We start from the raw sequence: 25839 nt of genomic DNA on the forward strand, positions 1-25839 counted from the left end.
CGGACCTGGCCTGCCGGGCTGCCGCCTGCATGGGATGCATGGCCCCTCCACCCAAGTGTCCCATCCCAGCCGCACTGGGGGTCGGGCCCGGGTCCCTCCGTAGAGCATTTGGACAGGGCTGCCTTCTGCTTTCCACCGCCCCAGGCTGGATTCGAACCAGCGCCCCACCGACAGGGAAGAACAAGTGTCCCGTTACAGCCGCCCCCCCTGGCCTGCAGCTGTCAGACGTGCCGAGGGCCCCGTGCGTAGCCCTGGTTGCAGGAAATCTGTCCTTATTAATACCCACCAGCCCCTCCCCACCCCCGGCCCCCCCCGGGCTCCTCCAGGAGTCACTTCCTCAAGCCGGCAAGGCACTGCCCAAATCCCCTTAATCCCGGCTCCAGAATAGGGGGATTTGTGGCTCCCTGCTCAGCGGGGCCTGGATGAATAATTAACGCTGGGAATTAAGTGGCCTTTGTTATTTCCCATCAGTGCGATTGCTGGAGCGGACGTCCCCTTGGCTGGCAAAGCTCCCGGCGCCTCCCCTGCCCCTGTACCTGGCGGGCGGGCGGGGGATCTAGGCATGGCCCTGGCTGGAGCCTCAGGGAGTTATTCCGAGGTGGAGGGGCCTGGCGGGCTGCCTCTGGCCCGGGCTGCTTTCCCAGGCACCGCTCACCGCATCCAGGCTTGGTCCTGCCCAGCCCAAAGCCCGACACTCCCGCCCCTAGTGTGGGGCAGGGCTGAGCCCAGAGCCACTCTCAGAGCCCAGAGGCAGGGTTTGTGTTTCCCCAGGGGTGGGCAGCAGAGGGGAAAAGGCCCCATGGGGAGCCCAGGACCAGAGCACAGGAGGCAGGGACCCAATGGGGCCCATGTGGCCAGTCCTGTGGACGGGGGGGGGGGGGGGGGGCGGGTAAGAGGGAACTGGAGCCTGCCCCACGGCTTGTGCATTGCAACTCTTGGAGAGATGCCCCCGCCCCATCCCCCCCAGGCCAGGAGCGAAGTGGGTCCTGAAACCACCCAATGCCAAGGCTAGAACCCACCCCCTCGGGAGGGGAAGGTTCGGGGATACAGGCCTCCTGAACGCCCTGCTCCAGAACAACCCTTCCCTGGCTCTAGAACGCACAGCTCCAGAACATCGACATTCTAGACCAACTCGTCCCAGGCCCTTCCTGCTCTAGAATGGGTGTATGTGTTAGAACATGTGTCGGTAGATGCACCCTGATCTAGAATAACCATGCGACCCTGATCTAGAACACACATCTTGCTCTAGAACGTGAATGGTTGCTTGTGCCCCACAAGGGTGGGGGCAGCAGGAGACAGGGCCCTCCCCCAGTGTGGGAGCAGGTACCCCATGCCCGACTGCAGCCCAGCGTATGTGCCTGGGGGAGGTGCAAATGGAAAGCGCAGGGGGCTGTGGGTCGGGATTGAGGGGCACCGGCAAAGCTGTGGGGTAGGAGAGCCCAGGGCTGGCAGAGCAGGGGGCTGTGGGTCGGGATTGAGGGGAACCGGCAAAGCTGTGGGGTAGGGGAGCCCAGGGCTGGCAGAGCAGGGGGCTGTGGGTCGGCACTGAGGGGCACCGATAGGCCTGTGGCCCCCCCCAGTTCACCCACTGCAATAGGAACCTGCCGGGCGCCTGTGTCTCTGATCCGTTCCTCCAGCGTGTCCTCGGCTCCGGGAAGTGGAGCGTGGTGGGGAATTGGGTCTCGGCGGGGTCAGCACCCCCCTGGGAGACAGGTTCATTAGCTTAATTCATTAATTCATTAGGAGGTTGCTGAACGAGCTCTTCTCTCAGGGTGGGGTCGCTCTCTCCCTGTAATTAAGCCAGAGCCGGGTTGGGAGACAAAGGCCCCGGCATCCCGACCCCCTCCCTGACGTGGCCCAGCGGGGCCAGGAACACAGCTGGGGAAGGAAGAGGGCTCTGCCGTGGCTGGGGTCGCTGTGGCCCGCTCTGGGGTGGAGCCCGGAAGCCACTTCTCCAGCCACCAGGAGCAATTCAAGGAGGCAGGGTGCAGGCCCCCCACTGGGGTCTGACCAGGAGACAGGGGCAAACACCCCCAGGAATTGGGAGAAAGGACCCCAGGGACCAGGGCCTCTCTGTGACAGGCGCAGACCCACGTGCTGACCCAGGCCAGCGCCTGCTTGCTACCAGCTCTCCTGTCCTAGTACTGCTGGGGCCAAACCCAGGGACGACCCCAGGCACGGGGGCACTGGCTGCGGGGGTACTGGCAGAGCTGTGGGGTGGGGGAGCCCAGGGCTGGCAGAGCAGGGGGCTGTGGGTCGGGATTGGCCGGACCAAACCCGGGGATGACCCCAGGCACGGGGGGGCTGGCTGCAAGGAACAGCCCAGCGGTGGCTGGGGGTGTCAGGGTGCAGGGGCCTGGCCCCAAAGCAGCCCCATCGCTCCAGGCAGTCTCCGGATGGGCTGTGGGTGCGAGAGGCTCCCATACTGTCCCACCTGCTCCTGCCACCCAGAGTCCCTGCTCAGCTTGGGGTGAGAGGGGTCTGAGCCCCTGGGGCAGGCCTTGGCATCCTGGGCAGGGCCGGTTCTCGGCCCCCATTACTGGGGGGCCAGTGAGTATCTTGGGGTCCCTGGATGCTGCTATTTAAAACCCAACCTGCCCTCCAGGCGCCCGGGGCTGCTGGGCCTGGGCAATCCTGGGACAGAAGCTTTGGCTGCTGGGTCAGGGTTTTGCTGGGATCGGTGATTTTGACCTTTCTGACAATAATCTGGAGGCCCTTGAAGATCTGGGGGGGGGGGGGGAATGTCCCCTCTTCCCCCCACCCCCCATACCAGGCCTGCAGTTGGGACGTGGGAGGCTGAGCATTGCGGGGAAAGGCCGCTCCCCACCCCCAGGAGAGATGAAAAATCCCGACCATGGACCCTGGAGACAGGGACCCCACATGGGCCTTGCTGCCACCCAGGATTGTCCCCTGCTCCCCCCTCCAGCAGGGCTTGGGCTTGGGGCACCGAGCCCAGGACTCCTGGGTTCTGTCCCTGACTCTGGGAGAGGAGTGGGGCCTGCTGGGTTAGACTCGAGGGGCCAGGACTCCTGGGTTCTGTCCCTGACTCTGGGAGAGGAGTGGGGCCTGCTGGGTTAGACTCGAGGGGCCAGGACTCCTGGGTTCTGTCCCTGACTCTGGGAGAGGAGTGGGGCCTGCTGGGTTAGACTCGAGGGGCCAGGACTCCTGGGTTCTGTCCCTGACTCTGGGAGAGGAGTGGGGCCTGCTGGGTTAGACTCGAGGGGCCAAGACTCCTGGGTTCTGTCCCTGACTCTGGGAGAGGAGTGGGGCCTGCTGGGTTAGACTCGAGGGGCCAGGATCCAGGACTCCTGGGTTCTATTCCCAGCTCAGCTACTGAGAGCAAGTCTCTGAATCTGCCCCAGTTTCCTCGTCTGTCCCAGGAGCACATGGGAGCAGCAGCCAGGTGTCTGGCTGGGGCAAAACATCGTCACAATGGCGGGTGTTCATCAGCCACAGTCACAGGCCGAGTCAGGGACAGAGCTGAGGACGGAACCCAGGAGTCCTGAGTTCCACCCTCCCCCCACCCCCCAGCTACTCGACCCTGCTCCTGCTCCCCCTCCTGCAGCCCACCCAGTGCCGTTTCCCCCCCTCCCCTCCGCCTGGCGTTGCAGCCACTGCTGCTGAAGTCTCAGTGAAGGGCGAGGTGCCCTTCACTGCCTCAGCGCTGGGGGCAGGGGCCGAGGTTACCGCAAGTCAGTGCATTTGTCAGGGCCACTGGCAGAGCTGGGGTGGGGGGGAGCCCAGGGTTGGGCTAGCAGGGGGCTGCAGGTCGGAAGTGAGGGGCACCGGCAGAGCTGGGGGGTGGGGGAGCCCAGGGGCTGCGGGTCGGGAGTGAGGGGCACCAGCAGAGCTGGGGTGGGGGGGGAGCCCAGGGCTGGGCTAGCAGGGGGCTGCAGGTCGGAAGTGAGGGGCACCGGCAGAGCTGGGGGGTGGGGGAGCCCAGGGGCTGCGGGTCGGGAGTGAGGGGCACCGGCAGAGCTGGGGTGGGGGGAAGCCCAGGGCTGGGCTAGCAGGGGGCTGCAGGTCGGAAGTGAGGGGCACCGGCAGAGCTGGGGGGTGGGGGAGCCCAGGGGCTGCGGGTCGGGAGTGAGGGGCACCGGCAGAGCTGGGGTGGGGGGAAGCCCAGGGCTGGGCTAGCAGGGGGCTGCAGGTCGGAAGTGAGGGGCACCGGCAGAGCTGGGGGGTGGGGGAGCCCAGGGGCTGCGGGTCGGGAGTGAGGGGCACCGGCAGAGCTGGGGTGGGGGGAAGCCCAGGGCTGGGCTAGCAGGGGGATGCGTGTCGGGATTGAGGGGCACCATTTCCATTTCCAGAGGCCATAGCTGGGGTCCATTTCGGGTGGGCTCAGAGATCTGGTTCCCTCCCCAATCTGGACACGGACGCTCCCAGCTCCTCTTGACTGGTTAGTGCTGGGAAACCCCAGCCCCCAGGACCCCACCCCCACTGCCAGATCCACTTCAGCCCCTTTGGCTCGTCCCCGCGTGGGGCTGGGAGTGGTGGCGCTGGGGTGAGGGGATTGTCACCCTGCCGGCCAGAGGAGTTGAGGAGGCGCGAAGGGTCCCAGGGAAATTCCCGCCCAGAGCGAGGTGCTGAACAGGAGCGGAGCCCCCGGGAACTGGGCGCTGCCCTGAGCACCCACAGCTCTCCAGCAGGGTAACATCAGCACGGCTCATTCCCCTACAGCCCAGGCCGCCCAAGGCACACGCCTCGGGGACCGGCTCAGTGCTGGCCTGGGGGAGCAGCCAGGGAACGCCCAGGGGCAGCCGAAAGCAGGGTTGGTGTTTCGATAGGGGGCGCTCTGCCCTCTGAGAGAGGGCTGACCCCAGAGCCGTGCTAGAGGGCGCGATGCCGTGGCGTGGGGGGGTCTCCCTGCACTAGGCACAAAAGGTTCCAGGCCCTTTCCGGGGCCCTTCGCGTTTTCGGTGCCTCTGTCTTTGTTTCTGACGCTGATGTTGTAAACGACCCAAATATTTTACCCCCGTGCTCCGCATCCGGCCCCCAGCTGTTCGGCTGCTGACGCTGCGGAATACGCTTGACGCTGGCCAGCTGCTCCCAAGCTGCTGACCCCCCCTGGCCTTCTCCTGTGCTGTGGGGCCCTGGCTCTTTCGCGGGCTGCCAAGGCTCCAGGATGGCTGCCACCCAAAGGGCTGGTGGGTCAGCCAGCGGCCGGACCACAGCAGCCCAGACGGGCTCTCTCCTGGGTGAGACTCAGGGGGCTGGGACTTTCCCGTCTCTGAAGGCAAGCGCATCCCGTCCCTGAAGCTGAGCACCGCTGGGCGGGAGCAGAGACTAAGTCTCGTCAGGACCCCTGTGCCCGGCTGTGGTGCTAGCGGGCACCCGCCTCTGTCACTGTGACCGCATGGGTGAGTCCCCCCTGCCTCAGTTTCCCCATCTGTAGCACCATGATCCCGTGGCACCTCTGCAAAGCGCGTTGAGATCCTGAGCTGCTTCCATAAACGCAGGACCCTGAGTAACAATTCCCTCTTCTCTCTCTCTCCAGCTGCCCTCAAAGCTACAAGGGGCCCGAGGGTGTGGTGGGGAAGGGGGGTCCCCTATTGGGCACCCGGCGCCCCTTTTATTCTGAAATTCTTTCCCTGTTGCTTCAGCTCCTCTTGCCGTTGCCATGGCCTCTCCCCCAGCACGGATCCCTCCTGGCACTGGGTCTCTCCGCCGCCACACTGGCAGGGCCTGGCACGTTTTGTGTGGTGCCTGCAGCTCAGCGAATAGGTCCTAGAGCCGGAGCGGAAACTGTACAACAAAGGGACCAAAAGCCAGTGTCACTTGGGGTAAATGCCTGCCCCCCCCCTCCCCAGCAAAGAACGTGTGTGGGGGGGAGGCAGCCCCAGGGGGACCTGATCACTACCTCTTCTAGGCCTGGCTTGCCCAGGCGTTGGGCTCCAACCTGCCACTGAAATGGCCCAGCCGGGTGATCGGTCGGTCGCCTTTAGCCCTGGACAGAGGACAAATGTCTTCGCTGAACTTGGCTGGAGACCCAGTTTGTGCAGATCCATGTAACACAGGGCTGGGATAGCGGGGGGCTGCGGGTCAGGATTGAGGGGCACTGGTACAGCTGGGGGGCTGGGGGGAGCCCAGGGCTAGGGTAGCGGGGGGTGCTGGGCTAGCAGGGGGCTGTGGGTCAGGATTGAGGGGCACTGGTACAGCTGGGGGGCTGGGGGGAGCCCAGGGCTAGGGTAGTGGGGGGTGCTGGGATAGCAGGGGGCTGTGGGTCAGGATTGGGGGGTACAGCTGGGGGGCTGGGGGGAGCCCAGGGCTAGGGTAGCGGGGGGTGCTGAGCTAGCAGGGGGCTGTGGGTCAGGATTGCGGGGTACAGCTGGGGGGAGCCCAGGGCTAGGGTAGCGGGGGGTGCTGGGCTAGCAGGGGGCTGTGGGTCAGGATTGGGGGGCACTGGTACAGCTGGGGGGCTGGGGTGAGCCCAGGGCTAGGGTAGCGGGGGGTGCTGGGCTAGCAGGGGGCTGTGGGTCAGGATTGAGGGGCACTGGTACAGCTGGGGGGCTGGGGGGAGCCCAGGGCTAGGGTAGCGGAGGGTGCTGGGCTAGCAGGGGGCTGTGGGTCAGGATTGGGGGGTACAGCTGGGGGGCTGGGGGGAGCCCAGGGCTAGGGTAGCGGGGGGTGCTGGGCTAGCAGGGGACTGTGGGTCAGGATTGAGGGGCACTGGTACAGCTGGGGGGCTGGGGGGAGCCCAGGGCTAGGGTAGCAGGGGGTGATGGGCTAGCAGGGGGCTGTGGGTCAGGATTGGGGGGCACTGGTACAGCTGTGGGGCTGTGGGGAGCCCAGGGCTAGGGTAGCGGGGGGGGCTGGGATAGCGGGGGGCTGCGGGGTGGGCTTGAGGGGTGCTGGGGAGATGAAGCCAGCGCAGGGCAGGAGCCCTGGCGAGCGGGGGCTGCGGATTCTGGCATCGCCAGGGGCAAGCGGATCCTTCCGGACCAGGCGGGGCTGGCGGTGCCGTGGCACGAGCGTAGGCTGTTTCCCAGCCTGTTGAATGGCCCCCACAGAGCCATGCTGGACAGACGCCAGCTCAGCTGACAGCTGCTGCCTCTCCGCAGAGCCCCCCGCCCACCCCGGCTTCGACCGCCTCGTTGGGAAGGAGCTGAGCTGAACAATAAACAAGGGCCCAGTGTGTGTGTGTGTGTGGGGGGGGGTACAACGGACAGGGTGCCAGGGATGGCCGGGGGAGCCCAGCTGCTCAGCACCCTCTGCTGGCCCTAGTGCAGAATCCCGTGGCTGGGAACGGTTTGGAGTGGGGGGTAACCCCGTGGATTACAGCCCCCCCCCCCCCCCGGCACTGGAAGTGGGTGGGGTCAGCTTGGGGCAGGGCCGGGCTCCCACAGACTGCGTCTGGAGCTGGCGCATGCCAGAGCCTGGGGCCAGGGCTGTTGCTTGTCCCCCAGTAGGCTCCCAGAGACACTCCACGCTGGCTGCGGGGAGCCGGGGCAGGGCCGGCGTCCCCCAGCCTTGCCGGCGCGCCCCAGGTAGAGGCGAGGCGTTGCCCCAGGCCTTTCCGCTGAGGCTGCCCAGGACGGCCCCGCTGTGGCTGGGGGTTGGGTCCCGTATTCACATCCTCGCTGCGGAAGGGCACGTTCTGAGCAGGGTTATTATGGGATCGGGGGCAGCGCGCGGATCAGGACTCCTGGGTTCTCTCTGACTTGGCGCGTGAGCTCAGGGGAGTCCTTTGTGCCTCCGTTCCCCTGCGGAACAGGGAGATCACAACACTCGTCAGGTGAGCCTGTGAGCACTTGGCTCGGGGTGGTCTCTCCACCTGTGCGCTGCCCGGCCGGCAGGGCCCTGGGCGGGCCTCGGGGTTGTGGTGTAATACAAGCAGTAAGGGGACAAGGCAAGGTTATGTGCAGTGAACAGAGACAGGCCAGGCCGTGCCTTCAGGATGGACAGGGCTGTTTGACGATTCCCTACGCAGGCTCTCCCAGCCATGTTCTGCTGGGGATGGGAGTGTCCCAGGGCAGCAGACGAAAACCCTGGAGGGGAAGAAAGAGGGATTCTGAAACCACACGTGGGCTGATCATTATTCTAAGCCTCTGTCACCTGCTCCCTGCCGCTGGGGAAAGAAAAAGAACAACGTATTGCACAGCCGCAGGAGGGGAAAAGAAAGGCGAAGAGGTGGATTGCGCTTTCATGGGAGCAAGGAGCTTCCTGGATAGCTCACGGGGACTCGGAACTGCCTGGGGCTAGATCTCAGAGCAGCACTGAAAGCCCTTGCACGGCCGCTCAAGGGGAATCTCTGTTAGCGGTGAAGGGCCTATGACACACAGCCGAGAAGTTTGCGATTCCATCCAGCAGGGGGCGCTGGTGACTCAGCCACGCCCACCGGTTGGTTGCCGTGCTGTGCGCGGCCATGGTGCCGTTCATCCCAGACACCCAGCGCTCCACAAAGGGAGCGATCAGTTGGCAGCATTGTTAGCACTTTGCCGATGGGGAAACTGCAGGTCAGAGGAGGGGGGACTCGCCCCGGGTCATGCAGGGAGTCGGTGGCAGAGCCAAGAATAAAGCCCAGGAGTCCTGGCTGATGGCCCCCAGCTCAGTCCACTGCTCCTACGGCGACGCTGGGAACTAGGTCAGAGTCAGACTCGCTTGGCTTCAGCTGTCGTTGCAGAGAGACAGGGTCCGAAATGCTGAGCGCCCGCAGGTCCCGCCGGAGCCAACAGAAGTGTCAGGTGTCTGGCACCTCTGAAAACCAGGCTGTGAACTTGCGCCCGGAGGCCTTTTCATCACAACCCAGGCCTGACTCTGAGCTGGGCCCGATCTGCTTCTTGACTTCGCCTTGATGCCGGGTGGAATTCGCTCAGCCAACGAGGCCTGTTCTGCACCCGCGAAATGCAGGATCCTCGGGGACGACGCTGGAGCGAGGGGCCAAACCCCCCACTCTTGCACACCCACGGTACCAGGGCCTGGCCTGGCCCATGTCTGCAGCAACGTAAGTGCAGAGCCCCCGCATGGAGCTGGCAGGGACGCAGCTCCTCCTCCAGGTTCCCTTCCAAGCCGCTGCCCAATTACCCTGGCAGATGGCGAATGGCACCGTTCTCTGTTGCGAGTGCAGGGCACGTGACTGGGAGACCCTGGGTTTCGTGGGAGGGGGATCAGGTGATCTGGGCACACCAGCCAGCCAGCCCGGGAAGGTGGGTGGCACTTTGTGGGGAGAAACGGATGCCAGGAAAGAGAGAGAAGAGAGAGAGCTCAGCACAGCTCCCGCTGCCCCTATCCTGGGGGGAAAGTTCTCTGTTGTTTCGGCTACCGCAAGTCCAGAGCATTCCCCCATGCAGTTTCCACTGCAGTAAAGAGCAGGGTGCGTGGGCACGGACAATCCAGCTGCACCCCTGCAGCGCCTGCTACAGGGCACAAGGCCACTGCACGGCTGGGGATGGGCCCTGCTGGCGAAATGCAGTTGTGGGGCTCGGGGGAGATCTGGAAGGGGCTGCACTAATTTGGCTTGTGCGTGCATGTGTGAGAAAGACCATTGCCCCCTACTGGATTGAATCAGAATAACACAACTGCTGTCATAGGCCCCTGTCTCATTAATAACCAATGGGGTGTCTCCCCTAGCTTAAGCCCTCCGGGCTCCGGGCCTGGACTTTGGTGCCGGAGGATCTGGGCTCCGCCGTGGAATTCTGGGGGGCCGCAGTGCGCCCATCGTGGGTGTGTCAATAATATTTGGCCTCCCTCTAGCCCCTCGCCAAGAGGTTTGTGTTTGCAGTGGGTGGTATGAGACAGGCGTGGTGACGCCCTTTCCAAAGACTGGGAAACCGAGACGCTGCCACTTCAATCTATGAACCCAGGAGTCCTGGCTCCTGGACTAGCCCCTGTTATTATCTATCATGTGTATTAATGGCAACTCCTCGAGGCCTGCAGTGAGAGCGAGACTGTTCTGCGCACAGTTCCTGCCCCAACGAGCTTATAGTCTAGCTAGACTAGGAGTGGGGGGGAGCGTGTCACGCAGCAGGTCACAGGAAGGGATCCCCCCTCGGCAGCTCTTTGGAGTCCCAATTCACTGTCCTAATCACAGGATCATCCTGGATCTAAGTCAACACCCTCTCCCCAAATCACTCTGACCAGGAGCCTCAACGAAGCAGTAAACAGCAAAGGGGCTGGGGAATGAAGAATGAATCAGGTGCCCGTCAGCCCCGAAGCCAGCCTGTGCTGGGATGCACCTGGGAGCGGGTAGCCAAGAAGGTGTCTTTGATTCTGTCTTCAGCGCCGGGGTTGCCAGCTGCAGCGCCTCCTCGAATGCACAGCTGCAGCTCCCAAAGAGAACATGTCCCAGCTCGAGCCTGGTTGGGGAGGCAACACGTTGCCTTGATCTGATTGGTGAGGCCCGTGTAGACAACGGGTCCCCGCACGTGAGTCAATCTGCGGCTTTGCACAACTATTTTGATTGTGCATGTGACAGTAGCAGAGCATTTCCAGCCCAGCATTGCCACATCCCCTCGAGATGGCGAAGGGAATGAAGATGATCCGAAACCATCTGCCAGGTCTGCCCCTTCAGATGGCCTCCCTCAGCCGGAGGGCTTGGCTAGAGATGTGAGCGCCAGGTTGGAAAGAAAGCGCTTTCCCCTTACAAGCCTGCCAGTTGTCCCAGAGAACGAAAGAACAGTACCTCTGTATTTGCAGTAAGTAGAGAGAGGTGCAAAGGATTGGTACAAATACTGGAGTATTCCAATTTATCTCGGAAAGGGGCTCCCAAATGTTCCCTCTAGTGGATAGCCCTCCCCCCTCATCTTCTTATTTATTATCTGTATGGCCCTACCACCCCTCCATGGTGCTGGGCTCTGTACAGACACAGAAGGAGATAATCCCTCCCCCAAACAGCTTACCATGTAAGTATAATACAAGAGACAACAGATGGACACAGACAGGGGAGTACAAGGAAATCTCTCCTCCCATTCCTCAAGGCCTGGCCCCCACCTCCTTTCCCAGTCCTTATCACATCCATGGGGGATTGTCCATCACTGGCCATTTTAAAATCAAGCTTGGATGTTTGTTTTTCTAAGAGAGCTTCTCTAGGAAGTATTTGGGGATGTTCTGTTCTGTTACCTGTTCTGTTCATTCCCACTGGGGCATCTGGCATTTGGCCATTGTCGGAAGACAGGATACTGGGCTAGATGGACCTTTGGTCTGACCCAGTATGGCCGTCCTTATGTTCTCTGGCCCATGTTACACAGATGGTCAAACTATATCACAATAGTCCCTTGTGGCCTTTGAATCTACGGATCTTGAAATTTGTGGCTGCTAGAGCAATTGCTTGCTTGGGGAAAGTAATACTGAGTGAATTATTAAACGTCGCATCTTTTAACATGGTGTAGCAGTTGGAAATGAGGGGAGCCGAGCCGACCCCAATGCCCCGCGTGCCCTGCCCAGAGCTCTGCGCAAAGCCAACGCCAGTGCCCAGCCCGTTACTCGGGGGCCATGGTTTGAAACCCACTGACTGGAGGAGAGACGACTCCTCAGAGTGGGAGCAGGTGCCAGCCTTCCTGGGTGTTTGGGAAGGGCCTGGCACTTGGCGCACGCTACCGTAAATGAAGAGTAAATAACCGTAATTAACGATGCATGCTGAATCTTTCCTGGGGTGGGATGGGGGCGGGTCACAGCCCCTCTGGCTGCGGCGCCCACCCCGGGATTCAGCCCCATTTCTCCGCCAGGTGCCGGGGGCCAGCACAAATGGCTGGTTATAGATTCCAAGTGGCAAAGGGGCACCAATAAATAACCCCCCGAATAACAGTAAAAAAAAAAAATCCGACCAGTGTCTATAGGCTGGAAAACACCACCGCCCCACCCCCCATGCCAGACGGGCGGCCCCGATGTCTCTGCCTGGGACCGGTATTTGTAAGTATTAAACACCCCCCCCCCCCACCCCGCTAGTGCAGCCAGGCTCAAAAAAACTACCACTCCCAGCAAGCTCCGCGGCGCGCGGCGCTCTTCCAGCCAATCCGTGGAGGGCTTGTTGGTGGGTGCCAAGATGGCGGAGCCCAGGGTCTGAAAGTGGTGCTGTTTGGCTGCTGGTTGCGAGGGCTGGAAGGTGAGAGAGCCCCTCTCCCTCCCCCCCCCCCTCGGGGTGTGTTTCCAGGTGGGGGCCCGGGGGGTGGAGACCTGGGGGGGTGGAGACCCTGGGTGTATTTCCAGGGTGGGGGGCTGCCCCCTCCCCCATAAGCAAGTTCAGGGGGTGCTAATAGGAGATGGACTCACACACCCTCCCCCTGGGATGCCCCACTGCGGGGGGGGGGGGTTATGGGCTTCACCCCTCTACCTCTAGCCACAGGCGCCTGCCCCCTCCCAGAGCTGGGAGCAGAACCCAGGAGTCCGGGCTCCTATTCCCCTGCTGTAAACACTAGGGCACACGTGTTCCCCAGATCTGGGAATGGGAAGGGAACCCAGGAGTCCTGCCCCCCTCCCTCCCCCTAGCACCCTGTGCTCTCTCCCAGAGTGACTAGAGCCCAGGAGCCTTTGCTCCTGCTCTAACCGGTGGACTGCAGTCTCCCCCTTATCATGGGAATAGAGTCCTGGCTCCCAGCCTCCTGCGTGAACCAGGCCGCCCTGCCTCCTTCTAAATGAATCTTTGATGATAGAAATAAAAGATGTGTTTAATGTCTAGCGCCCCAGGGGAGATGTGCGGGGGAGCTAAATCTATGAGAGGAACGGGTGTGAAATGCTGTGACAAACAAGATGCTGTATCTTCTCTCTCCCTTTCAGAACGGAAAGATGAAGGTTGTCAATCTAAAACAGGCCATTCTCCAGGCTTGGAAAGAGCGGTGGAGCGATTACCAGTGGGCCATAAACATGAAGAAATTCTTCCCCAAAGGAGCCACGTGGGACATACTTAATTTGGCAGGTCAGAGTTTGGTTTTGTTTGACTGCTCGGGCGCACATGTCTGTTTGCGTTATGTGCGTGGTACAAAGTGAGACAAACGTATGATCCAGAAAAGCAAACTGCAGCACTTGTATTACGTTCAGTGTTATTTCTCTGCTGGCGTTGAAACTTACCCTAGTTATCAAGGCTGAAAAACTCCCCATCAGGAAACTTGGAAACGAAGGCTCCTACCCTCCAAAGACTTGTATATGTGTGGAGCCGTTCACTGGGGCCACTCGTGCTTAAAGCCAAGTATGTAAATCTTAGGAAGAGTGGGGTATATAGCGTGATTGTTGGCTGCAATAACTCGCTGAGCTATTACTGACACTGAGAGATGCAGGTTGGCTTAGTGGATTGAACGCTAAATGGGGACTAAAGAGACCTGGGTTCTCTTCCTAGCTGTGCCTCTGGTTTGCTTGGAGACCTCAGGCATCCCCTTATGCCTCAGTTTCCCCACCTGTACAGTGGGGATAATGATCCTTATCTCCCCTGTAAAGCACTTAAAGATCTGTGGATACAAAGTGCTGTATAAGAACTAGGTACTTCTGTTGTTATAAGCCTTAGGGATGATTGTTTATTAAGGAACTGAAAGCATCTTCCGACCCACAGATCTCATTAGAATTTGTTTTTCTCATCCCAGTTCAAGAAGGGAGATTGACACAAATCCTGCTAAATGGTGGTACCTGCTGAGTATATGTAGGTAAAATAATTGCCAGGCTTTTATGCCAATTATGGTAACATGTTGTTAGTTTTTCCTGTATATGGTGTGTGTTTGAAAGCCCTGTGTAAACTAACACAAATCACTTGTTCTCGAGTGGATGTAAAGGAGTGGTTTTCAAGAGAAATATTTCCCATTCAAACCAACATGGAGAACTGGACTGAACGTCCTAATTATGCTAGATGAGGGTTGGCTCTCCCGTAACCTAAGATCATATCTTCCCCACATGCGATTCCATTCATTTGGGTCCATTTTCTGTTTAGTGAGAGGTGGGGAATTCTCTGTTTCACTCGTGAGATCCCATTTCTGTTCCTTTCAAAAGTTCTTTCTTGGTGCATTAACATAGTCTTACAGAATTTACCAGACACCTACTGGCCAGAGGACTAGCGTGGAATCTGGATTGTGGGGACACCAGTAAGGTCCCAGGGCTGTGGGTGAAAAGTCCAGCTCAAACCTGCAGGGTAGAAGGAGGGTACTGTAATGTTAGGCCTGGACATTGCCTGAGAGTACCATTTTTGTAATCTCACTCTCTGGCTAGAGGATAATGGCTAAATTTTGAAGCCTCACCTTGCCTGCTGGGATGGAAAAGAGTTCTGCTTTGCTTGCCCTCCAATTGCAAGCCTACTGTAAAGTGAGGTATCTGCTCCTCTACCCAACCCCACCTTCTCAGCTGCTGCAGAGGGTGTATTCTTCTGCTACAGTCACTGTCCCCTGTGAGTAGCTCCATTTTCTGCTTCTGCTGTTAGCCATCTTGGGCAGCAGAAGAGTAAAATGTCCATGGTTATTTTGACAGTTGTGATTAGTGTTCTATTATTTTTGCTGTGCTGCTGCTTGGAAAAGCTCTGAGCAGCGGCACTGAGGCAGTCTGCAGGCTCAGGAAGACGACGCTGTATTTATATTTGGCGTGTGCTCTTTAGAACTACTAGGATTAGAAAGGTAGTGTTTTGAGAGCTGCAGAAATTTATCATTTAGTGCTCCCCTCCCCTAATGATAGAAAGCTCCCCGTTCACCAGTGGTGAATAGCTTTTGTTTTTAAAGCTCTTCATGATCTGATACTTGTCATACAAAAGAATTTACTGGGCACCACATGATCCATGTGGAAGATCTGTGACTCTGAGTTACCACTTATAACTGTCGTGTACTGCAAATCAGTCCCAAGATAAAAATCCTTCAGATAGCATTGTGATAGGATATAGCTAACCCCTCTCCCTCTCAAGTTCTGTAAACAGTAACCATAAAAATGCGCCTATATCGAGAAACTAACCCGATTCAGAGCTCAGCCACCCCCAGCGGCTGTGTATTCCTCCTCCCAGCCCTACGCTCCTCTCTGCCTGTTGTTTCCTGCCTTCACTCCTTTGTCTGCACTTTATCTTCTTAGATGGTAAGCTCTTTCAGGGCAGAGATTCTAGGCCTTGACCGTATTTAGCACCGTTTGGGCACTGTGGGTGGCTAATATTTTCAAACCCAGGTACCTAAAGTTAGGCTCCTACATCCAGATTTAGCCACGTAACCTCAGCTCTGCTGGGGCAGGGGAACCACAGTTGTTCAGAATTGTTGACATTCAGGGCACTTCCATGTCATTGCCTAAATGTGCATGCGGGAGCTTGAGTTTACGCTCCTGTATTTGAAACTTTTGGCCCATATCAATTATAACAGAGTCTCTCTGTCATCTGTAGAGTTTGTGTAGCAATGAGGCAGCACAGGTGAAGCAGTGATTCCCCGTTCTGAAGAGGCTAACCTGAGTGGTGTGGGTGGCAGGGGGATGGGAGGCAGCGGAAAGGTACTAGGCAGACTTTGGAGACTTTGTTTCTAGCCCCCGTTCTGTCACTGCTGTGCAGCCTTTAGCAAGTCTGTTCCCCTCGCTCTGGGTCTGTATTCCCTTCACCCACTGCCTGTCTCGTCTGTGTAGGGTAAGGACTGTCTCTTACGACGTGTCCATAAAATGGGCCTTTGGTCTCGATTGCGGTTTCTAGCAGTGCTACCTTAATACAAATAATGACAGGGTTGTGGGAGTCCAGGGAGCACTGGTTTGTCACTTGGAATAGCTCTGATGATCACCTTGTTTGTAATTTCGGATGAGGTGGTTTCCTTTAAACCCCCCATGCATTAGCCCTAGAACGGTGCTTTTTAACGTTCAGACGCTGCTTTCAAATCCAAAGATCGAAGGAAAATATCTGGCCGCGAGATGCCAGAACAGCCCCAGTGCCTGGCGGAGCTGTAGTGATACATCCGCGATGGATCATAATGTCTCGCCTGGGTTGTCATGCTCCCTGGTTACAGGATGACGGGAAGGGGAAAGTTACCATTAGAATTCTCTTTCTCTCTGGTGAGCAGAAAGATGCATTTAGTTTCCCAGTGTCCATAATTGCTGAGCAAGCTCTAGGATGTGACTTGCAGCCAACAATTCTGATTCAGTGCTTGTGATTTATTATCGTCTGGGGATCCAGACTGGTGCATTATTTTTGAGCAATTGCCCTCCAAGAAAGTGAGGGATGCACTTATTTAGAGATTCCCAAACGGCAGCTTCCACCTCCAGCGTCTGGCTGCCTCAGACTAATTAAAACAAATGCTGCAAAATATGGGTCTGCCTTTGTGAGGAAGCCTCCGTGCTCTGCTGGATAGTTCAAATGGTCAATTAAAAGCTTGACTGAACAGATAGGACATGCACTGCACCCGTGAGCTGCCAAACCCAGGCTCTGGCAGGGGGATTGCCCGGGGAAGCGGGCGCCGAAAGCACATGGGCATTCTCAGCAGAAGGGCCATTCGCCAGGCCTGGAGAGTCAGGAACCAATAGCAAAAGCCACCCAGCCGTGGCAACAGCCAAGAGATGTGTGTGAGCAGAGATTTTCTCCCAGATCGTTGGGCCCCAGTAAGTTGGAAGTAAGTGATGGGATGTTAGATGGGGTGGGATCTGAGTTACTGTGGAGAATTCTTTCCTGGGTGTCTGGCTGGTGAGTCTTGCTCACATGCTCAGGGTTTAACTGATCGCCATATTTGGGGTTGGGAAGGAATTTTCCTCCAGGGCAGATTGGCAGAGGCGCTGGAGGTTTTTCGCCTTCCTCTGCAGCGTGGGGCGGGGGTCACTTGCTGGAGGATTCTCTGCCCCTTGAAGTCTTTAAACCACGATTTGAGGACTTCAATAGCTCAGACATAGGTTAGGGGTTTATTACAGGAGTGGGTGGGTGGGTGAGATTCTGCGGCCTGCGTTGTGCAGGAGGTCAGACTAGACGATCATGATGGTCCCTTCTGACCTTAAACGCTATGAGTCTAAGAAGGGTGATGCACCTTGATAACAGCAATTTCCAGACAGTGGGGTCCATTTTGGCCCAAGATTCTCTGCAAGAGCTGAGTTAGCGGCAGGATGCTTTATGCTTCCTAAGTTATTTATTGTCCTCTGCTACTGGGAACGGGCCATTGTAGGATTGGTTTAATTTAAAGAAGGCGTCGTGCTAAATCTTTGGGATCAGCAATATTTTCTTTATCTCCTTTCCTGCTTGTGGGATGTGCCGACAATGAGAGATCATGTGTTAGCTGAACTGAAATCTCCGGCCTTTCTTATTTTCATTTCAGAAGCTCTTCTTGAACAGGCCATGATTGGCCCATCGCCCAACCCACTGATCTTGTCCTATCTGAAATATGCAATCAGTTCCCAGGTAACAACCTCCGTAGCACTTCCCCTTTTCAAAGTGCCTCACAGACACTGAGGAATTACCCTTCCCAACCCCGAGTTAGGGGACTTGTTGCTCCCGGGAAACCAAGGTTCAGAAGCTAAGTGACTTGCCTAGATCCACAGAGGGAGTCGGTGTGCGAGCCAGGATTGGAATTCAGAATTTCCTGTCTCCCAGTGCGGTACTCGAGCATGCTTCTCTCCTCTGCAAGGAGATAGTGGCGGAGTGTCCCCCTGATCAGTACGTGCCAAAGCAACGAAGCTTCTGATGGTGGCCTGTGCATACAGGCGGGCATAGAGATCCCTTGCCCTCTAGACCGTGCCTCAGCTGCCAGACACTCTTGCTTTCCTTAGCTTGTTATTTAAAATTGCAGTTTAATGTGAAGTTTGTGTAAAGCAAATCAGTGATCACCTAAAAATGTCTCTTTAAATTTGTGCTGGGTCACTGCCAAAGCCCCTTTTGAAGAGGCAAGTAGCGCAGCTGTAAAATGACCTCATTATTCCTTGGCAACAGAAATTGCATTTTAAAATGTTAGCTAATAACTTTCTTGCTCTGTCTTTTTTTTGTTCCTAGATGGTGTCTTATTCCACCGTCCTGACGGCCATCAGTAAGGTAGATCTTGACGGATGCTGTCTTTCATTTTACCTACAATCTATGCATCCCTTTCTGTCCCACTAACTCCTGCCAGATATAGGTCAAGTGGAAAATGACATCCTTTGCTGAGTCAGCAATGATCAGATGGCACAAACCAAAGAGATTACATTTCTGTGTCCCGGCTATGTGGATCAGGCTGTTCACCATCAATGGAAAGAGACCACTTTGCCTTTCCTTTGGGAAACTGCGCGCAGTTCCTTGTGAGACAAGTTTAAAAGCCTAATCCGTCTGCCATGTGGGTACAACACATTTAAAACCACATGCTGGCACATCCTTTTCACGGCAGTCAACAACTCCAGCAATAGAGGGGTTAATACTTAAAGCCAGCAAGATTGGGCCGCTGTCGGAAGACAGGATACTGGGCTAGATGGACCATTGGCCTGACCCAGTCTGGCCGCTCTTACTGGGCAATGAACCATTCTGAAAATCTGTCCATGGAGACGTTGTGTTTTAGTGACAGAGGGAAATGCACTCCCAGCACAGGGTGCTATGGGTAAAAAGTGGTTCATATGAAAGAATGCTAGTGGTTGCTAGAGTAAGTTACCTGATCAGTGTTCCTCAGCCTTTTAAGGTGGGGAGCCCTTGTTCTCAGTCAGAAATTTTTCACAAGCCCTTATGTTTACTATAGAAATAAAGGGAATAAAGGTTCGATGATGATAATGCTTTAATATTTATGTGTGAGAGTTGAGAGGTTAGGTTGGGGGGAGGGATAGCTCAGTGGTTTGAGCATTGGCCTGCTAAACCCAGGGTTGTGAGTTCAGCCCTCAAGGGGTACACTTGGGGATCTGGGGCAAAATCAGTACTTGGTCCTGTTAGTGAAGGCAGGGGGCTGGACTCAATGACCTTTCGGGGTCCCTTCCAGTTCTATGAGATAGGTCTATCTCCATATATTCTAAGGTTGATAGAGATCACGTGAAGGGTAAGAACATGTGGGCAGTGGGGGAGTGAGATTTTCTTTGCTTTAGATTGTAATGTATCAGAGGGGTAGCCGTGTTAGTCTGAATCTGTAAAAAGCAACAGAGGGTCCTGTGGCACCTTTGAGACTAACAGAAGTACTGGGAGCATAAGCTTTCGTGGGTAAGAACCTCACTTCTTCAGATGCAAGACTGAAGAAGTGAGGTTCTTACCCACGAAAGCTTATGCTCCCAGTACTTCTGTTAGTCTCAAAGGTGCCACAGGACCCTCTGTTGCTTTTTAGATTGTAATAAAACTTCCAACCCTTGGTGGCCCCTGACTGCCTTTCATGATCCCCTCCCGGCAGGTCGCGACCCACCAGTTGAGAAACATTGACCTAGAATCATAGAAATGTAGAACTAGAAAGATCTTGATGGATCATCGAGTCCAAGCCCCTGTACTGAGGCAGGACTATGTATTCTCTAGACCATCCCTGGCGGGCGTTTGTCTAACCCAGTGATACTCAGACAAGGCTCGTGAGCCGCAAGTGGCTATTTCATGTGTCTCCTGCGGCTCTTTGCAGCACATGATATTAAAACACTGTGTGATTTAATTAACAACCAATCAGGAGGCTTTTACTGTGTTGTTAACCAATTAAATTATCAACTTGCACTAAGTTATTAACTTATTTGCTATGAGAATAATGTATATAAATATTTCCCCTGTCCTACTGTTTACATCGGAATAGTACTATAGTAAATGAGACAATGAATTCACATGATTGTGGGTCTTCTGGGTAATGTTGATCACTAATTTGGCTGATGAACCATTGAGATTCACTGCTCTAACCTGTTTTTAAAAATCTCCTATGATGGAGATTCCACAACCTCCCTAAGTAATTTGTTCCAGTGCTTCACCACCCTGACAGGAAGTTTTTCCTAATGTCCAACCTAAACCTCCCTTGCTGCAATTTAAGCCCTGTACTTCTTGTCCTGTCCTTAGTGGAGAAGGACAATTTATCACCCTCCTTTTTATAACACCCTTTTACGTACTTGAAAACTGTTATCATGTTTCCCTTCAGTCTTTGCTTCTCCAGACTAAACAAACCCATTTATTTCACTCTTCCATCGTAGGTCATGTTTTCTAGACCTTTAATCATTTTTTGTTGCTCGCCTCTGGACTTTCTCCAATTTGTCCACATCTTTCTTGAAGCGTGGTGCCCAGAACTGTCTCATCGGTGCTGAGCAGAGTGGTAGAATTTCTTTGCGTCTTGCCTACACCATTCCTGTTAATACATCCTTCATTTCTGAGTAGCTGTGAACTAGCTGCCAATAAAAACTCTTGGCTGGGAGCCCTGTCCTATCCCAGAGTGGGACGCAGACTATCTTTTAATGTTTCTGTTTAAAAACTGAAATCTGTATTCAATGCGTCTGGTTTCAAAATCCCCTTGTATTCCTGTGTTGTAGTTCGATGACTTCTCCCGAGATCTCTGCGTCCAGTCCCTGCTGGAGATCATGGATATGTTTTGTGATCGGCTCAGGTACCATGCTGCTGTTCTGTTCCATTGTGCTCTCTTCTGAAGGGCTGTGTGATGACGCTGTGGGAGGAGTTGCTCTAATGCCCCTCAAAGGCAAAGATCGATAACACTGACGAGCCAGGAGTAGGGGATATGTGGGACAGCGGTTCCCAAACTGTGGGTCGCACCCTCAAATGGGGTCGTGCCATCAGCCAGTGGGGTCACAGTGTAGGATCTGGGCAGGTCACTTCCCTCAGCTCTGCCTGTGCACCTTGATTGGCAGCCCTCCTACTAGTCCATCCTGGACGCCCCACACAGCTGCGCTAAACACAGGGAATATTGGAATTGCCGGAGTAGCCTGTCCAGGCCAGTGTCCTGTTGCTGCCCATGGCCAGTGTCTGCTTTATAGGAAGGTACAAGAAACCCTGCATCTGGCATTCTGGGGTAACCTGCGTCCATGGAAAGATTTCTTCCTCAGCCCCAGTAGTTAGAGGTAGGCTTAAACTGTCAATGTGAGTGATGATATCCCTGCTAATGCATCTCAGTCCTCACCTGCGGCACCTCCCGGACTGTGCACACCCAGCACTGCCAATGCACCTCCCTGTTGCAGCCCTTCGTACTTCTGTCTTTGAACATGGCTGGCCATTCTTGCACCCTTGAGCATTTGTGTTTTGCTAGTCCGTAGGCGTTTGCTGTGACGCTGCTGAGACTGTGTCCAGAGAGCGAGCGAGGGGCTGATGTTCTGTCGATGATTCGGGGCATTAAACCGTTTCTCTCAAACCCAGAATGCTTGTAGTTTACCTAAAAACCCAACTAAACCTGTTTAAAGGCATCAACGATATTGCTGAGCTTAGTCTGTGCAGGGGAGTGAAGAGATGGGGTAGGAAAGCGGAAACAGCTGCTCTTATATTTCATGAAGCAGAATTGCAACAATTAATATTAATTTGTCACCAACTGTTGACAAGGAGCTGCCGCTGGCCAAATACAAAGCTGGCCGCTTCATCCAGTCCCCGGTTAATTTGATCCTCCATTTAATTAGATCCAAACCTCTGATTTGTGCTCCAGAAGGAGAACTCCCACCCCGTAGTTTGCTGATCAATGCTGATCACTTTTGGCAAGATAATTCAATTGGGGGCTTAGAAAAGTATCCCTTTAATTAAAAGACCGGAGAGGCCAGGAACACCCCGAGATGGTGAGATTTTTCAGCCATACTGGAGGTTATAAGCGTGACAAAGTGCTTTGTGCGAGTCGAGGAGGGAAAAACAGTCAACAGGTGGATGCAATTCAGCCACATGAATAGGAGGGAGGATGGTCCAGTGGTTAAGGTGCAGAGCTCGGGGTCAATTCCCCAGCTCCCTGTGTGACCTTGAGCGTCTCCCTTTGGGTCTGTCTACACTAGAAACGCTGCAGCAGCACCCCGTGGCACTGTAGTGCAGACCCTTCCTCCACTAACAGAAGGGGTTCTTCCCTCACTGTAGTAAATCCAGCTCTCCGAGAGGTGGTAGCTAGGTTGACAGATGGATTCGTCCATGGACCTCGCGGTGTCTACACCAGAGCTTAGGTCAGTGTAACTACGTTGCACAGGGGGTGGTTTTCTCACAGCCCTGCAGGATGTAGTTAAGCCGACCTCGCTCTGTAGGATTGTTAGGTGTTTGGATGCAGCAGTGGTGGGGGAGCCTGGCTAGCTGGAATAAGGGGAAGGTCCCTTCATGAGACATTCAAACCTTCTCTTTTCTTCTGCCCCCCTCTCTCAGCTGCCATGGCAAAGCGGAGGAGTGCATTGGCCTATGCCGGGCCCTGATGAGCGCCCTCAACTGGATGCTGCGCTGCGCGGCCTTCTATACGGAGAAGTTCAAAGAGATGCTGGACCAGGCGGCTGCTGAGAACCAGCTGAAAATGTGCCTGGAGCGGCTGGAGAAGATCCTGGGGAGCACCAAAAACCGGGCCCTGATTCACATCGGCAAGCTGGAAGAGACGTGTATGTCGCTGGGCCGTTACCGGTGTCGCTCCGTCCGTCCCACCCCCTCACCTTGTCTTGTCTTGCTGGTGTCTCTGCCATGGCCAGACCTGAACTCCGGAGCTTCCCTCCCCTTGTCTCTCTCGCTGCCATCCCCTGGGAGATGGTCTTCCCCTCCTCCTCTCCTTTCCCCCGCTCAGCCAAGCCCTGCCATCACTGCTTCCCGCTCCCGTGGCCTTCTTTGTCCCTGCCGCTCCAACACCCGTTCCTCTGCTGTCTCAATCGCTGTAGCCACCTGCTCCCTGACATGGCACCCGCGCTGCCTGCCCCCTGGTCCCCGCCGCCCCGGAAGAGGAGTCGGCTTAGCATGAAGGCTGGGGGAACTAATGGCTGCTGCAGACTCGCTCCCTTGCGCTAGGGCTTCCCCCAGCACACCTGGAGAGGTGCTACGCAAAGCCGAGCGGTGTCCCAGAGCGACGCTGGGGCAGAACAGATCTCGGCTGCGATTCCCACAGGCGCCTGTGGAAGTCGGGCACCTCGTTCCCAATGAAATCCAACGGGACTTGGCTGCCTACACCCTTGAGCTCCTAGGCAAGTCCCAGCCCTTGCCAGGACCTCTCCGCTTTACACACCTGCCGGGACTCTCAGATACTCCCTGGGATCCCCGCATTGCAAATCTTACGTTTCCCGCCCCCCCTTTTCCTTCCAGCTTCGTGGAGCACCATAGAGCAGTCGCTGATCAAACTGGGGGAGAATCTGAGCAACCTCAGCCACCCCCAGCTGCGCAGCCAGGCAGACGAGTGCATTTCCCTGGTCAAGAGGTAGCCCCACTGCTTTGCCTTCCGGACGCTTGGGGTGACGGGTTGGGGGGGTGGGCCCGTGCACCTGCTCCGCCTGTCAGCTGGGACAGCCAGGGTAGCTGTGGGAGCAGCATTGGGGGTGAGCGGGCGGCTCCCGTTGACGCATCCCAGGAGGGCTCCCGGCTGATGCCTGTGGACTCTGCTCTCGCCCATGTTTGCGTCCCTGCTCCTCTGCTGCCGGCCAGAAGAAGCCCAAGAGGTCGGAGAGCCTCATGCTCCTCCCAGGCGTCTCCTGTGCCCATTGTACCGCCTGTCCTGCCCCTGAGTCGATGGAGGGGTTGGGAGCTGGCAGCGGGCAGGGAGGTAGGATGCCGGGCTAGGTGGAACTCAGCGTCGCAGGCTGGAAGCTCCATTCATGGTACCCCCTCAGCAGCCCTTCCCCCTTTAACTCTCCGGCCTTGTCTACATGGGAACATGGCCGGAATAGCGATTCTGGAATAAGGCCCACGTGGATTCTGTTCTGTACGAAGAGTGTCCATGCAGGGAGCTAGCCAGAGTCTTTAAACTCTCACCCGACCTTATTCCGGACTCACTTCCCCATGTGGACAAGCCCAGCGCCCAGGGTGTTAAACACCAATGACCTAGCCAGTGCCCAAAGGTTCATCTGTCAAACCAGAGAAGAGTCTAAGGGCCGTCGCCCGTCCTGACCCAGATGTGGCAGCAGCATAGGGGAGGGTTCAAACCCAGTGACCTTCAGCTCTGGTGGGTGTAGGGTGTCCCCCACCATCACTCGAGACCCCTGCCAATTACCACTGTTCTTCTTTGGCAGCATACCCACCATGCTCTTAGCCCACTCCGAGCAGCTGAACAAAACCGGCTTCCCCACCGTGCATGCCGTGGTGCTGCTGGAAGGAACCATGAACCTCACGGGAGAGACCCAGCCTCTCGTGGAACAGCTGATGATGGTGAAGCGGATGCAGGTACAGCGAAGGAGCAGCAGCTCGTCTCCTCACTGTCCTGGGTGAATCCTGACTCAGAGAGGCAGCGTGGCCTAGGGGGACTGGAAGCCGGGCCTCGTGAGCTCTAATCCCAGCTGTGGTGCTGAATCTGTCTGGCCTTGGCAGGCCATTTCTCGTCTTGGTGTCTGGCTTGCACCAGAGGGGGCGAGGCTGAGGCTGGCCCCTGATCTCGCACAGAAATGCAGGGAAGTACGACTCCCTCCAAATCTAGTTGTGCGTCACCCCCATTAGTGGCGGGGTGATCTCTGCCCTCGTGGCTGTCCGTGTAGGAGTCTGCTTGTGCCTCTGGTGAACGGAGTTACTCCAGCTCAAGCAGCAGAGGCACCTGCTTTTAAATCAAGAGGCTCCAGGTTCGATCCCCGCTGACGACTCGCGCAGTAGGGTGCGTGTATGGGGTGGGGGGTGGAGTGAGTGGCATACCTTAGACTCTCTGGGTCTGAGATCTGTTCCATCCCACTTGTAGCGCATTCCTTCACCGCTGTTTGTGCTGGAGATCTGGAAAGCCTGCTTCGTGGGCCTGATCGAGTCCCCGGAGGGGACGGAGGAGCTGAAATGGACGGCCTTCACCTTCCTTAAGGTAACCCCTTGTCCTGCATCCCGCCCCTGCCGAGAGCCCAGAGTGCCACTGCGTGGCTCCTCCGGGACCCTGCTGAGCGCCAAAACCTGGCGCAGCAATTCTCTCTCCTATCCCACTGCGTCCCCCCGGGGACCCTTTTCATGCCCCAGCTGTACACAGCATGTTAAACCCCAGGCTCGGAGGCTGAGCCCCCAGGCAGCAGCCCCTTACACAAGCCACCAAACATTGATTTGTCGGGCTTATTTTAGTTTTGCAAAACAGCTTTCGTCTCACTTTGTTCCTGGCTGTGGGGCGCGGTTGGTCTTGGCTTAATGGAGAACCTGCGCCCTTGTGGGACATGACATCGGCTTGACTTGATCCAGCTGTATGCAGAGATGCCCTGATCTTATTTGTCAGCCGAGAGCTGGCTCAGCAACGTGGTGATGGTCCCAAGGTTCAAATCTCAGTAGCTTCTCTGCCTCCTCCCCCCCCCCATGCCTCACGTGTTTCTCCTCGGAGCTTTTGGTCCCGGTGTGCAATGTGGGGATGGTGGTTAACACGCGTGGTTGAGAGCCAGGAGACCTGGGTTCTGTTCTTAGCACTGCCATGTTGCTTTGGCCTTGCCCGCCTCAGTTTCCCCATCTGTAAAGCAGGGGTGATCGCCTTCCAGGAAGGCTATGCTTGCAGAATGCCTTCGAAATGCTAAGTGACTGTCTGGTTTAGATCAGAGGGGGAAGTAAGTGTTGTGTTAAGCCCCTGGTGCTGTTGCTTTTTCGCATTCCTCCTTTGTCCTTGGCAGACGGAAAGGTTATGTGTTCAGCTTCTTTCTTCCCCCCTCCCCAATGTAAACAGCAGCAGATGGCCCTGGATCCCCTGTCCCAGCTCCTGTCCTCTCTCTGTAAAAAAAAGGATGGGGGATAGGAACTGATTCCCCAGAACAAGCTCAACACGTTACAGCTTCATATTCCTCCATCTCGTCCCCTGTAATCTCTGCTGGGACTGACAAGTGTGAAGGGAATCGAGGACCTTGTGGAAATGAACAGATGCTCCTGCTTCAGGGCCGAAGCCCTGTGGAAGCAGAGATCTCTGCTTCCACAGCCCGCTCTGAGTGATGGGGAGGTGGGTTAGGAAGAAATTGTGACGCTTCCCTTTTGTGCGGGCGATTCCATAAATGTCCACTAGGGGGCTT

General features: G+C 56.5%; 1 protein-coding gene across 8 annotated transcripts in view; it reads left to right on the forward strand.

Annotated features, from left to right (window-relative positions):
* The first annotated feature begins 5141 nt into the window (after window positions 1-5141).
* The window catches only part of MED24 (mediator complex subunit 24), a 40870-nt gene continuing 20172 nt past the window's right edge, over window positions 5142-25839 (forward strand). For 6 of the 8 annotated variants that reach the window (XR_010594746.1, XM_042844583.2, XM_065577486.1 and 3 more), the window contains exons 1-9: window positions 11909-12040; window positions 12712-12850; window positions 17157-17239; window positions 17828-17866; window positions 20269-20342; window positions 22073-22296; window positions 22985-23096; window positions 23905-24055; window positions 24558-24671. Coding sequence is in view for 7 of the 8 variants with exons in the window: in XM_042844583.2 (XP_042700517.1) it covers window positions 12721-12850; window positions 17157-17239; window positions 17828-17866; window positions 20269-20342; window positions 22073-22296; window positions 22985-23096; window positions 23905-24055; window positions 24558-24671 (927 nt within the window). In the remaining variant the exon portion in view is untranslated. Of the gene's footprint in view, window positions 5361-11908; window positions 12041-12711; window positions 12851-17156; window positions 17240-17827; window positions 17867-20268; window positions 20343-22072; window positions 22297-22984; window positions 23097-23904; window positions 24056-24557; window positions 24672-25839 lie in introns of those variants that run through there. The other 2 variants (XM_042844584.2, XM_042844582.2) reach the window with 2 other exon arrangements.

The sequence above is a fragment of the Chrysemys picta genome, chromosome 24 (genome assembly GCF_011386835.1).
Source record: "Chrysemys picta bellii isolate R12L10 chromosome 24, ASM1138683v2, whole genome shotgun sequence".
Classification (NCBI taxonomy): domain Eukaryota; kingdom Metazoa; phylum Chordata; order Testudines; family Emydidae; genus Chrysemys; species Chrysemys picta.